General features: G+C 46.1%; 1 protein-coding gene across 1 annotated transcript in view; it reads right to left on the reverse strand.

Annotated features, from left to right (window-relative positions):
• Positions 1–12,718, reverse strand: part of DNAH9 (dynein axonemal heavy chain 9) — a 300,225-nt gene that overhangs the window by 71,073 nt on the left and 216,434 nt on the right. Inside the window, exons 50-52 of the mRNA XM_067716537.1 lie at positions 10,881–11,306; positions 4,099–4,218; positions 1,878–2,066 (exon numbers count right to left, since the gene is read on the reverse strand). Coding sequence (XP_067572638.1) covers positions 1,878–2,066; positions 4,099–4,218; positions 10,881–11,306 — 735 coding nt within the window. The remainder of the gene's footprint in view (positions 1–1,877; positions 2,067–4,098; positions 4,219–10,880; positions 11,307–12,718) is intronic.

Below are 12,718 nucleotides of genomic sequence, written 5' to 3' on the forward strand. Positions count from 1 at the left end.
TGAAATAAGTCAGACAGAGAAAGACAAATACTGTATGATCTCACTTATATGTGGAATCTAAAAAAGCCAAACTCACAGAAACAGAGTGTAGAATGGTAGTTGCCAGGGGCTGGGGGTGGGGGAAATGGAGAGATGTTGGTCAAAGTGTACAAACTTTCATTATAAGAAAAGTTCTGGGATTCTAATGTACAGCATGGTGATTACAGTTAATACTGTATTGTACACTTGAAAGTTTCTAAGAGAGTAGATCTTAAATGTTCTCATCACAAAAAAGAAATGGTATTGTGTGAGGTGATGGAAGTATTAACTAAGCTACCGTGGTAATCATTTCACAATATATGTGCATCAAATCAACACATCATACATCTTAAAGTTACATAATGTTACCTGTCAATTATATCTCAATAAAGCAGAAAAAAATTATATAAAAAAAAACAGGAATAAAGGCACAGACCTACTAGAGAATGGACTTGAGGACACGGGTAGTGGGAAGGGTAAGCTGGGACAAAGCGAGAGAGTGGCATGGACATATATACACTACCAAACGTAAAATAGATAGCTAGTGGGAAGCAGCTGCATAGCACAGGGAGATCAGCTTGGTGCTTTGTGACCACCTAGAGGGGTGGGATAGGGAGGGTGGGAGGGAGGGAGACGCAAGAGAGAGGAGATATGGGAACATATGTATATGAATAACTGATTCACTTTGTTATAAAGCAGAAACTAACACACCATTGTAAAGCAATTATAGTCCATAAAGATGTAAAAAAAAAAAATTGCTTAAGAGCCGCAAAGAAAGCCAGAAAAACCCTTGCTAGGCGGCCACTGGGCTCCTCGTCTTCATTCGCTCAGCTAATGATCGTCCTTTAAAAAATTTCCTTTTCCACAAGTGTCGAAGGAGAATAAATAACAGTTTTCTCTTTTGTTTATTTCCCAATGCTGTAAGTTCAGCAAATCATCAGGTGAATGAGATTTTATGAGCTGATCTGTTAAGCCAACCACCACTAGACGGTATGGGCTTTGTGTTCCAAGGAAACACCTACAGATGAATTCTAGAATATAACCCTTACTGTACGTGGTGAACTTTCTGTGCTGACTCTCACGGCAGCTGCTTTTCATGACTCATCTCATCCACTGGACTGTTCTGCCAACATCCTGGTCTTGAGCGTCTTCTGTACCTCCTGCCAGTGGCATGTAGGGCAGGCTGAAGACTCAGTGAATATTTGTTCATTGAGGACTGTGAGTGATGTGAAAGTGTCAAGATGTAACACATCCTGATCCCTCTTCAGCTGGGAACTAGCATTTCCCCATTTCATCATGTCAGCGTAGAGGGAGGAGTTGGGAGTAACGTCCTCCCACTCACACTGAGAACTGAATACACATGACCAAAGTAGATAAGCTGCTTTCATAAAGGGTGTCTGTGGGTCACAGACACAGACGGGGGAGCTTTGGGGCCCGGTAACAAGGTGCGGTGCAGCATTTGGGGAATGCTCCTCCACTGCTGCTATGAAGTTTGGCACAAGAGCAAGAAGGCTGGAGGGAGATACAGGATGCGTTTGGGGCCTCTTGGGTTTTATAGTTTTGAGGAGTGTCAGGAGACAGCCTGGGGGCGGTGGACCGGCGTTCCCATGGAGACCCAGGAAGAGGAGAGGTGCCGTGCTCAGGTGGCCTGGACGGCAGTGGAGGACAGTGCAGGGCAGTGTGGGAGGACCTGGGCGCACAGGTCTCCTTCCTGGGTCTCAGCGGTCACTAGGGGATACTCAGGTGGTTGTGGGGGGAAGAACGCAAGTAGGGACTCAGAGGTTTGTGTTATTACTGTCACATGAGCTCCCTGGTCCCCACAGGCTGGTGGCGTCAGGACAGATGCGGGCTGGACTTACCTGCAGCTGGTTCAGGTAGGGTCTCCAGGTCCCATCCATGAGGCTCCGCCGATATTTCTTTGTAAAGAAGCCCAGGTACGAAATGAAAGCCGCAGTAAGTAAAACGTCTCCACATAATTTCCTTTCCTGTTGTTTGAAGTTCTGCACAGCTTCTGTCCACCTCACGTTTTCAGAGGCCAGTCCTCCCACCTATCATTTCAAAGAGCAGAGAGGGGAGAAGACACGTCATACCACAGGCTACAGAGCCACGATTCAGCCACGGAGAATGCATGGCACACGCTTCACAGCAGGAGACTCAGGACATCATTTATGTGGCCCTTCTGATCAATGGGGGGGGCGGTTTGTACCGGCTGCAGTGAACACTGCAGTCAATGAGCCCCTGTTCTCTGTTCTGTGTTACGTGGGCTGTGGAGAGACAGGTCCTGAATGCAGCCTTCCAGGCTCTGCCCTTGACAGGTGTGGAGATGAATATGCCCACTTCGAAGAGCCGTGAAGAGGATTTAGTGTGACCATGTGTGTTCATCACTTGGTACTGTGTCTGGTCCTCAAAACGTAACAGAAAATCATGTACCTCTCTCTTCTCCTCCAAATGCTGGAAATGTGAAAGTAAATAAAATCAATTGCACTATAAATAATTCACAGTGGGTGGGGAGATCGGCATGGTAATTAAGACACGGAGTCAGATGCACTGAAACACGGGTGTGTGCAAAGTACCAAGACTGCAGAGCAGGGCCCGACTCTGCGGGGCCCACGTTGGGGGGCGCCCTCTCCCAGAGGATAGACACTGTCTACAGAGGACTGTGAGGTGGGCTGTTCGGTGAAGCTCGGCTTCTGTGCTATGACTGATCCCTTTTTCTTCCTGGAAAGATGGCATCCTAGGATGTCAGAGCTGGGAGACCTGAGGGACTTGCCCACCGACCATTCCCACGCCATCTTAGATCACACAGATAAAGACCAGAAAGTCGAAGTGTCCTGTCTTCTGACACTTCAACCACCCCAGGTTGGTGGGGACAGGGATGGCTTCAGAGCTGCCCTGTCCTGAGTCCTAGAGCAGAGCTCCACCTGCCTCCTATGAGGACCAACGCAAAAAAGGCTCCAGCTGGGCAGAGAAAGGCTGCGCAGAATTCTGGAAACCAAACAGGGAACTGAACGGAAGACAGGCCAGCGGGGAGGTCCTGACTGCTTCCTGCACGTTAGTGGACGAGCTGTCGCTAGACCACACCATTCAGTGAAGACGATCATCCCAGAGCTCTGCAGCAGCAGGTTCAACAAACAAGGGCATAGACACACCTGAGGCTTCACCTCTTGTTACTGGAGCACGACCGATTCAGTGACTGTTATGACTAATTTCTCCCTGAACTAGGAAACATGCCTTTGTTATATACATAAATGGGGGCTGGAATAAATGGGAAAAGGGATCGATTCCACTTCCTTTCACTGGGGAGGAAGGTGCTGTAAAAGGCGCTCGATAAAGAGAAATCACATCCCGTGGACACTGCTTTGCAGGCTCTTAGTTGATTCATGATGAGAAATATAAACCATGGGGGATTAAAAAGGCTACACATCCCCTGACACTCGTCTCATCAGGAGCTGGTGTCTGTGCTCCCTCTCCCTGGATCTGTCACTGCTTTGACCAGTAGAACGCAGAGGAAGGATGTTGAGCTGGCTTTTGGTCCCAGGCCTTAAGAGAGTGGGACCTTCTACTTCCTGCCCTTGGAACACTTGCTCTTAGAGCCCTGAGTGGCCGTGTAAATGACCGTCCTGCTGGAGAGACCAAGGTTATAGTCAGCAATGTTCAGGGTCAACCACCTGTCTTGTTCTTTTCTGCTTCTATCTCAGTGCCTCATCCTGTCCACACCCTTATTATCAAATATCCCATAGGTAAGAGCTTCAGGGTTTGCCTGTCGAATGCTAGCTTTGTCCTTTAACGCTCCCTCTGGCTGACGCTCTTGTATGTAAGCACGTCACACCTCTCGTAAGCTTCCTGATCCATCCAGTGCCCCAGTCTCCCGACCATCCCTGTGGGAAATCTCCTTTGACCAGACCAGGGTGGGCATTCACGCTTTTCTCAGGAGTCAGTCCCTGCAGCCCAGAGCATTTTATTATTTGCCCCCTAGTCAAAGCGGCACTCAGCTGCTCATCTATTAATATTTTGCACCTCTGCGGCACCTGACAAGCTCAGCTCGTGTAATTAAAGCCCGCCGAAGAGGTTCACACTCACCAGGCGGTTTGCAAGGGAGATGGTGCCTGCAGTCGCTTCAGCTTCTTGCTGACATTTGAGTTTGTCAGCTGTTGCTTTCTCAAACTTGGCCGTGAGTTTGGCCAGGTTTTCATTAAGGTGCTGTTTAGGAAGGAACACAACGTCTGTCAGTAGTTCCAGTGCTTCAGAGATAGGGTTCACGGGTAGGGGATTTCTAAGGAAGGCCTCCTGGGGGGAGCTGTAAGGGACTGGGGAAGGTGGGCAGGGAGGGGAAGGAAGGCAAACTAGGGGGGCCCTCACGTGGATCCCAGTGGAAGTCCAGAGGGTGCCGACACAAGTGAGAGGACTGAGCTTTTCTATCCAGCACCTCAGTCGTTGGTCCAGGACCAGGAGGGGTGACGGACAAGGAGGGAGAGGCTTAAATTCTTTCTCTCCCTGTATTGGGGAAAAGGGGTTCCAGTAGCCTGACAAAAAAGTACAAGTGCTGCTTTTAGAAGCAAAATCTCACTGAAGCCTGGGGAGGCCTGAAAATGGCCAGTAGGATCCCAGGGTGGGGGTGCTGGGAGGAGCACACACCGTCTGCTGCGGCTGGTTCGTGGGTTGGAATTGGGCTGTCTGCAACCTACGTCTGCCCTTTGCTTTTATTTTTTTAATTAAAAAAATAAATTCATTTAATTAATTAATTAATTTATTTATTTAGGCTGCGTTGGGTCTGTGTTGCTGCGCACAGGCTTTCTCTAGTTGTGGCGATGCGCGGGCTTCTCACTGCGGAGTGTGGGCTCTAGGTGCACGGGCTTCAGTAGTTGTGGCTTGAGGGCTCTAGAGCGCAGGCTCAGTAGTTGTGGTGCACGGGCTCAGTTGCTCCGTGGCATGTGGGATCTTCCCGGATCAGGATTGAACTTGTGTCTCCTGAATTGGCAGGCGGATTCTTAACCACTGCACCACCAGGGTAGTCCCCTCCCTTTGCTTTAAGGTCCCAGGAGTGCAAGACAACTTCACTTGACCTCATCGATTCTCTCCAATTATCCCGAAGTAGAGGAACATTTTTAAAAACGACACGGTTTCAATTTTTTTCTAAATTTATCAAGAATTTAGAATTCAAGTGCACAGTCTTTGTTGCCCCCATGATGCATATCTGCATACACAAAGACACCTGGGCACATGGCAGACACCTCCAGATATGTCTCATGTCTATGCAATAACAGGGCTTTGGGCTGCTTTGTCAGTCATTACCAAGTCACAAGAGAAAGAAATGAAGGGCCAAGTTTATATAGCCAAGCAGCTTAAGAACTAGGTGGTGAGCCATCCAACTGACAATGGCAGGCTGGCCACATTCATTTACTCCTCTTCTTCCCGAGACTTCTCTAAAATGGTTATGAAGCAGTTTAAAAAGTCATAAGCCCATAACATCAAGCAAATATTGAGGGCCACTGGAGGGTGAGGGATTCCAATAGATCTATGGAAGACCACAGATAGAGCAGTGGAAAGGGCTGGAGCAGGGCAGAGGACACTGCAACGTAGAGCAGAAGCTGAGCAGCTCTGCAGAGCCTCACATACACTGGGGATTTGGAAATGTCAGGTGAGCTGCAGGGGGATGTTGAAAATAAGACAGTCAACTGGAAGCCTTTTGATCCTCCACTCCACATCTCCATCCCCATTCAATGCCACCAGGCACCTGTGTCACCAGCAGGAGAGTCAACAGTGGCAGAGAAAGGATACCATGTTCTGGCATTTAAGATGCATCCAGCAAACTAATGCATACAGAATGGCTAAACAAGGTCCTATAGTATATAGGGATCTATATTCAAAATCCTGTGATAAACCATAATGGAAAAGAATATTAAAAAGTATGTATATACATATATATATATATAACTGAATCACTTTGCTGTAGAGCAGAAATAAATACAACAAGTAATAGGATGCATCCACCATAACTCATCCAATCTAGAAAACAAATTCTGCCAGTCTGCCAGATCTGCCCTTGTCTGCAGAGCTATACTCTGCTTTTGATCACTACTCTTGTAAACATGAAAAGACAAGAAGACATTTGATTAAAGCCTAGATTAAAGGTAAACAAGAAGGAAAAAATGACCTGGGAAAAAGAAAGAACTTAGGTCAAAAAAACGGCAACAAAGCATAAAACCCTTCATAATTAGTTTCTCCGGGAGATTCAAAATGTTTCATCCATGAAACAAGAGGATGCTAATAAAAGGAAAAGAGAACAACAACAAAGTAAACTTGTGGAAATAATCTTTATTGTTAATGTAAAAAATAATAAATTCAATAAATTAAAAGATGAATTTGAGGAAATCTAGATAGAATAAGAAAGCATAAAGTGACAAAAAGATAAAATAGATGACCCATCAGAAGGTCCAATACCCAACCAATATGCATTCCAGAAAATGAGATTAAAAAGGAAACAGAAGGGAGATATAAAATCACCTTGTGGAACTGAAGAAAATAAGTCTCTGCATGCCAAGCACAATGAATAAAAAAAGAATGGCAGCTAAGCACGGCAATGTAAAGTTTCAGACACCAAGAATAAAGAAAAAATTGAAAGACTTCCAGAAAGGCAGAAATACAGTGTATCCAGACTGTTCATCAGACTTCTCACCAGACAAAAAGATAAAGCATTCAGTGTTCTAAGGGAAAAAATTAGCCTCAGAATTTAATACGCAGCAAAATAGTCAATTCAGTTTAAAAATAAAAAGATACATCCAGACTGGAACATTAGAAAATTTACCTCTTATGTAACATTTCTGAGAAAGTTACTTAAGAACAAGCCATAGCAAAATGAGAGAAGAAATCAAGAAAGCAGCCATGGGGTCCAGAAGTCATTGGAACGAACCCAAGAGAGCAGTGAACGTGACTACTCTCCAAAACTGTTTGGAGCTTTGAGTGGGGACAAGAGAGAAAAGTCTTGGGGGCAAAAGGGGACTCAGTAAAACACTGGATTGACTGGAGGGTTTTAAAAAATAAGGCTATGCCAAAAGAACTAATCGAAGAGAGAGAGAGAAAGAGGGAGAGAGAGAAGAAAGTCCAGGGGGAAAGGTATGTAAGAAAGTAAGTATAACAGCACTGAGATCTTCTATGAACAATATAGACAGGTTCATAGAATATAAACAGAATTTACTGATTTTTTGAATCAGTCAGTGGAGAGAGCATGGGACAATTAATTCTGGTTACAGAACACAATGTAGATATGTTAAGTGCTGGTGATTCGAACGCAAAAGTAACGATAAATAATGATAATGAAGTTGGAGAGAGGAGGGAAGGGGATGAGCTGAAGGAAAGGGTAATAATTTCATCTTGAACACTGAAGAGCTCCAAGGAAGCGGCCTCCATATGACTGAACAAGAAGTAAAGGTCACGTCAGAAAAACATAGTTGCTGTAATGATGAGAAGACAGGGGATGAATGTCTTCAAGCCTCATGTAGCAGAAAGTCAACTGCCTGAAGAAGATACATCAAGAATAGGGATGCAGCACAGCACGCAGACAAGGGTCAGAAATTCAGATGAGCGGCCCAGGAAGATGAGGTAAACTAGTCAGATGAGTCTAATGTTAAAAAAAATAGGGGCCGGTGGTGACTGTGACTAAATGCAGCAAAACTCCCTGCTTGAGTGAGAAGCCACTGATTAACTCCAGGGTCACTTAGTGACATTCAGGACTCTTCCGAGTATTATAAGACCGGCCAGAAATCAGATTTTTTGTTTTAAATATTGGCAATTAATTACATCTTTGGCAAACACATTGTGCAGGCCAAATAAAACACATTTAAGCCACTAGGTAGCAAGCTCTGAGTGGCATCAACAATCAGAAAAGGGGCTTCCCTGGTGGCGCAGTGGTTGAGAGTCCGCCTGCCGATGCAGGGGACACGGGTTCGTGCCCCGGTCCGGGAAGATCCCACATGCCGCGGAGCGGCTGGGCCTGTGAGCCATGGCCGCTGAGCCTGCGCGTCCAGAGCCTGTGCTCCGCAACGGGAGAGGCCGCCAACAGTGAGAGGCCCGTTAAAATAACTTGAGTAAGAAAGAGATCTTTGAAAATGCAGTTCTTGCAACACTTTTCCAGGAGAGACTGAAGAATTTGAAAATTATCAGAAGGTATTTTCCCTCCAAAAGCAGTCAAGGGGCTGTTAGTGTTTTGCCCTTGGTATTCTTTCAAATGGGCCATTGTGAGCGTTGATTATCAGTAAACTGGTCCATGAACGTCTGGATTTATAAAGCAAACGTACTGAGAGATTAGCTGCTTTGCCAAAGCATCTCTTCATAGAGAGTCTGGCTGCAGGGATCTTTGAACTAGAGCCTTTAACCATAGAATTTAGTCTATCGATCAATAAACCCGTGAAACTTGAAGCATGCGGCATGTCTGCAATCTCCCGTTTCGCAACTTGTAAAACCCTTTTTATCATCATGAGAAACTTGCAGTAAGAATCCTATTTGCCTGGAATGCACGTGTAGAAATGAAAGGTCCAGGGGATGTTTTGGCTTGAACTTGATCATGGTAGTGAGTGATGACCAGGGCTTGCACACGATGGCACATGCAGGAGGAGGTGGTGGAGGGAAAGCAGGGGTCAGTGGTCATCGGAACCCTGGGGGTGGCGGCAGCTCCCTGTGTCCCTGGGGGCTGGGCTCTGGGCTTGTGCTGTACATGCCTTCTCTCCTTTCATCCTCACGGCAAAATCATGAATAGCCAAAATGGACTATTATTGTGTCCATTTTACTTCAGGAAGCTGAAGTTTGGGCTCTGGAAAGGCCTTTCTAAAGGTCACCCATCGGTGAATAGCACAGCATGGATTGGAAGGTCTGCTGATGGGTTTTCAGCTGCTATGTCATCCCGCAGCATTCTGATTTCTACCTCTCACTTTGGTGATACCAATTTTAATGGCAAAGATGAAGTTCAAGGTGTGAATCCACAATCACCTCCATCCCACAATCCTGGGTGAGGGACATACAATCAAAATATCAACAAAAGGCTAATAATTTTATATTTATGGCCAAAGGACCCCCCCCAACCACCAACCACAATATGCTACATACTTTTACAAGCTTCTATAAAGCACTGCAGGTAGCATCACACATGCCCTGCAGGCCCACACATCCACACCGCTGAGAGTGAGGCGGGTGGACAGTGGCCAGAATGGAAGAGAATGGTGCACAAGGTGGGGAAAGGTGGCTAAAACCTACATTTCAAAGGGGAAAAAGGATCTCCCATTTTTTGAAATTACCTACAAAACAGAGGCAGATTCACAGACATAGAGAACAGACTTGTTTCCTATGCCTGGAAAGCCACTTGAACTTCCCAGGCCTCGGTGTTTTCGTCTGTAAGTTGGGAGCAGTAAATCTGCAAGTGAAATTTTGCCAGAAATGTATATAAAGTTGATTTAAAGTTTGTTGTGACCATCCATGAGGAGCATATGACCTCAAAAGCACTTGCTTTGGGGGCTGATTTTGTAAGTGGGGGAAAATCTTAATTTCGAAGATTAGATCCTTGTGCCAAATTAATTTGAGGTGCTCTTGGGCCTGGAAATCAAAACAGGAAGGGGATTATTTCCAGCACCTAATGGAAGCACCTAGGAAGCTGCTCCATTTATTCTTGATGAAGGTTTTTTTTTTTTTTTCAGTACGTGGGCCTCTCACTGCTGTGGCCTCTCCCATTGTGGAGCACAGGCTCCGGACGCGCAGGCTCAACGGCCATGGCTCACGGGCCCAGCCACTCCGTAGCATGTGGGATCTTCCCGGACCGGGGCACGAACCCGCGTCCCCTGCATCGGCAGGCGGACTCTCAACCACTGCGCCACCAGGGAAGCCCAAGGTTTGTACTTTTTGATGAAGGTTTGTACTTTGGGTCATGACAACCTTGCTAGCGACAGGAATGAAGGGGGAGGGGAATGGGGGAGGGATGGATTGGGAGGTTGGGATTACCAGATGCAAACTATTATGTATAGAATGGATAAACAACAAGGTCCTACTGTAGAGCACAGGGAACTATATTCAATAACCTGTGATAAACTATAATGGAAGAGAATATGAAAAAGAATGTATATATATGTATAACCGAATCACTTTGCTGTAGAGCAGAAAATAACACAACATTGTAAATCAACTATACTTCACTAAAATTACCTTTAAAAAAAGAATCTCCCATTTTTGACCCTTTGTTCTTAACTATCAGATGTCCAAAAATATTAGATTCATTGTGGCTAATAAGATAGCAGCTGGTTCCATGGATAATACTGTTCATTTATTATATGTATCCATCTGTCATCTTTTCTTTCCTCAGAGGAAAAGGAAAAAACCTTTTAGGACCAAGGTGTAAACCCATGGTCCAGTGGATCTGTCTTGTTTGGACTATACAGTGTTTGAGGAAGAAATTATAAAAGTTGCCTCTGCTGGGACTTCCCTGGAGGTCCAGTGGTTAGGACTCTGTGCTTCTACTGCTGGGGGCCCAGGTGGGTTCAATCCCTGGTCAGGGAACTAAGATCGCACAAGCTGCGCAGTGTGACTGAAAATAATGATAATAAATGTCTTTTAAAAAAAAGTTGCCTCTACTGAAAAATTAGGGAGATTTTGGGTAACAATTTGGTTTTCTTTAAAAATCAGGGCTGAGGGGCTTCCCTGGTGGCGCAGTGGTTGAGAGTCCGCCTGCCGATGCAGGGGACGCGGGTTCGTGCCCCGGTCTGGGAAGATCCCGCATGCCGTGGAGCGGCTGGGCCCGTGAGCCATGGCCGCTGAGCCTGTCCGGAGGCTGAGGCGCTGGGGCCTGGAGGAGAGGCTGTTTGCCTCAGGTGGGGGTCACTTACAGCGATCTTGGCTTTAACAACCGCCAGCTTCTCCTGGGCGGCAGCGAGGTCCGAGGTGGCCTTGCTCAGTGCTTGGCGTTTGGGTTCCACGTCACAGAACACCTCGTAGAACTTCACAATGTTTATGACCCAAGAGCAGAGGCCGGCGGCTGCGTAGGACTTGGTGGCCACGAACTCGGGATTGAACTCGGGGTCATGCAGATACGGCTTGATGGCCTTGAGGCAGTTCTCGTGAATGTTCTCCTTGTCGAAGTGGATGAGGGAGTCCAGGAAGCCATCCACCTTGGCCATGGTGACCTTGGCGGCCTTCCAGCTGCGGTCCTTGGGCACCTTGCCCCCGGGGGCCACGAGAGCCATCACGGCAGCGCTGACGTTGCTGACGGCCGGCGGCGGGGAACCAAAAGACTTCAGCTCTGTCAGGTTGGTCTGGAAGAGAGAGGCAGGTCATTAGAGGAAAACGAACGCCTCTCTTTGTCCTCGGCCACTAATGGAGCGGGGCTCAGAGTGATCAATCTCAAAGGGCCGCTTTGAAGCCTGAGGCAGCCCTCGGAATTTTAAATATCATGACTCATCAAAAGGGAACCAAGCGACTCCCCAGCGGCTTCAGACTTCCCCGAATGGTTAGCCGAGACTCAGCTAGGTTCTCTCAGTGCTTTGACTCGTGGCCCACCAGAAACACACAATTTTTTCACATTTAGCTGAAAAATATAAGGATGCCAACATACTCTGAAACATGCAGCATGCCATGAATAAAAGACAAGGTTATTATAAATTAATTTCTATCTTGGATTGAAGAGAATAGCACTGTAACCCAACTACTTTTTTTTCTGTAATTAAACTGCCTTGTTCCATGAGCTTGTGCTAACTGCACCTGGCTGTCCTGATAGCAAAGTGGCATTTTCTGCCAAGAAATAATTCAGACAGAAAGCCAGGCACACCCTGTGCCGTCACTGCCTCTGCCTAGACATGGGTTTATCCTGTGCTCCAAGTTTCACTTGCTCTAGAAAGATATGGCTGAAAGGGCTGACCCTGGAAAGGCACTTGAACTTCCCAGGCCTCGGTGTTTCTGTCTGTTAAGTCGGGAGCAGTAAATCTGCAAGTGAACTTTTGTCAGAAATGCATATAAAGTTGATTTAAAGTTTGTTGTGACCGTCCATGAGGAGCATATGACCTCAAAAGCACTTGCTTTGGGGGCTGATTTTGTAAGTGGGGGAAAATCTTAATTTCGAAGATTAGATCCTTGTGCCAAATTAATTTGGGGTGCTCTTGGGCCTGGAAATCAAAACAGGAAGGGGATTATTTCCAGCACCTAATGGAAGCACCTAGGAAGCTGCTCCATTGACTCTTGCAATGGTTTGTAGTTTGGGTCATGACAGCCTTGTCAGGGACAGCACAGATGTGGCAGATGTGCTCGCATACCTGTGCTAGTGGTTTCCCCTGGGTGAAAGAGGACAAAGGGTGAAAATACAATCAGAAACGAAAAGCCCACAATTTTAAAATATTAATAGTTTGTTAAGCATGTTCAACACATTGAATTAAGAAAATATAAAAATGTATAAAGATGAAATTGAATTCTATAACCCAGATACATCATTGTTAATATTTCTATATAATTCCTTCCAGTTTTTTTGAATATTCATATATATCTATAAATTAATCACAACTCTGGTTTCGGAGACAGAAAACCTAGCTGAAGTACAAAGGCGGATTTTCTTGCTCATGTATCTGGGGAGGATGGGACGTGAGGACCAGTGGAACTGCATTTTGAACTGCGTCAGCAGGATTCTCTGGACTCTCTTATTTCTGCTTCTCCACGTACAGGAGTTTCTTTTTTACAA

This window comes from Pseudorca crassidens, chromosome 19 (assembly GCF_039906515.1).
Source record: "Pseudorca crassidens isolate mPseCra1 chromosome 19, mPseCra1.hap1, whole genome shotgun sequence".
In the NCBI taxonomy this organism is placed as follows: Eukaryota; Metazoa; Chordata; class Mammalia; order Artiodactyla; family Delphinidae; genus Pseudorca; species Pseudorca crassidens.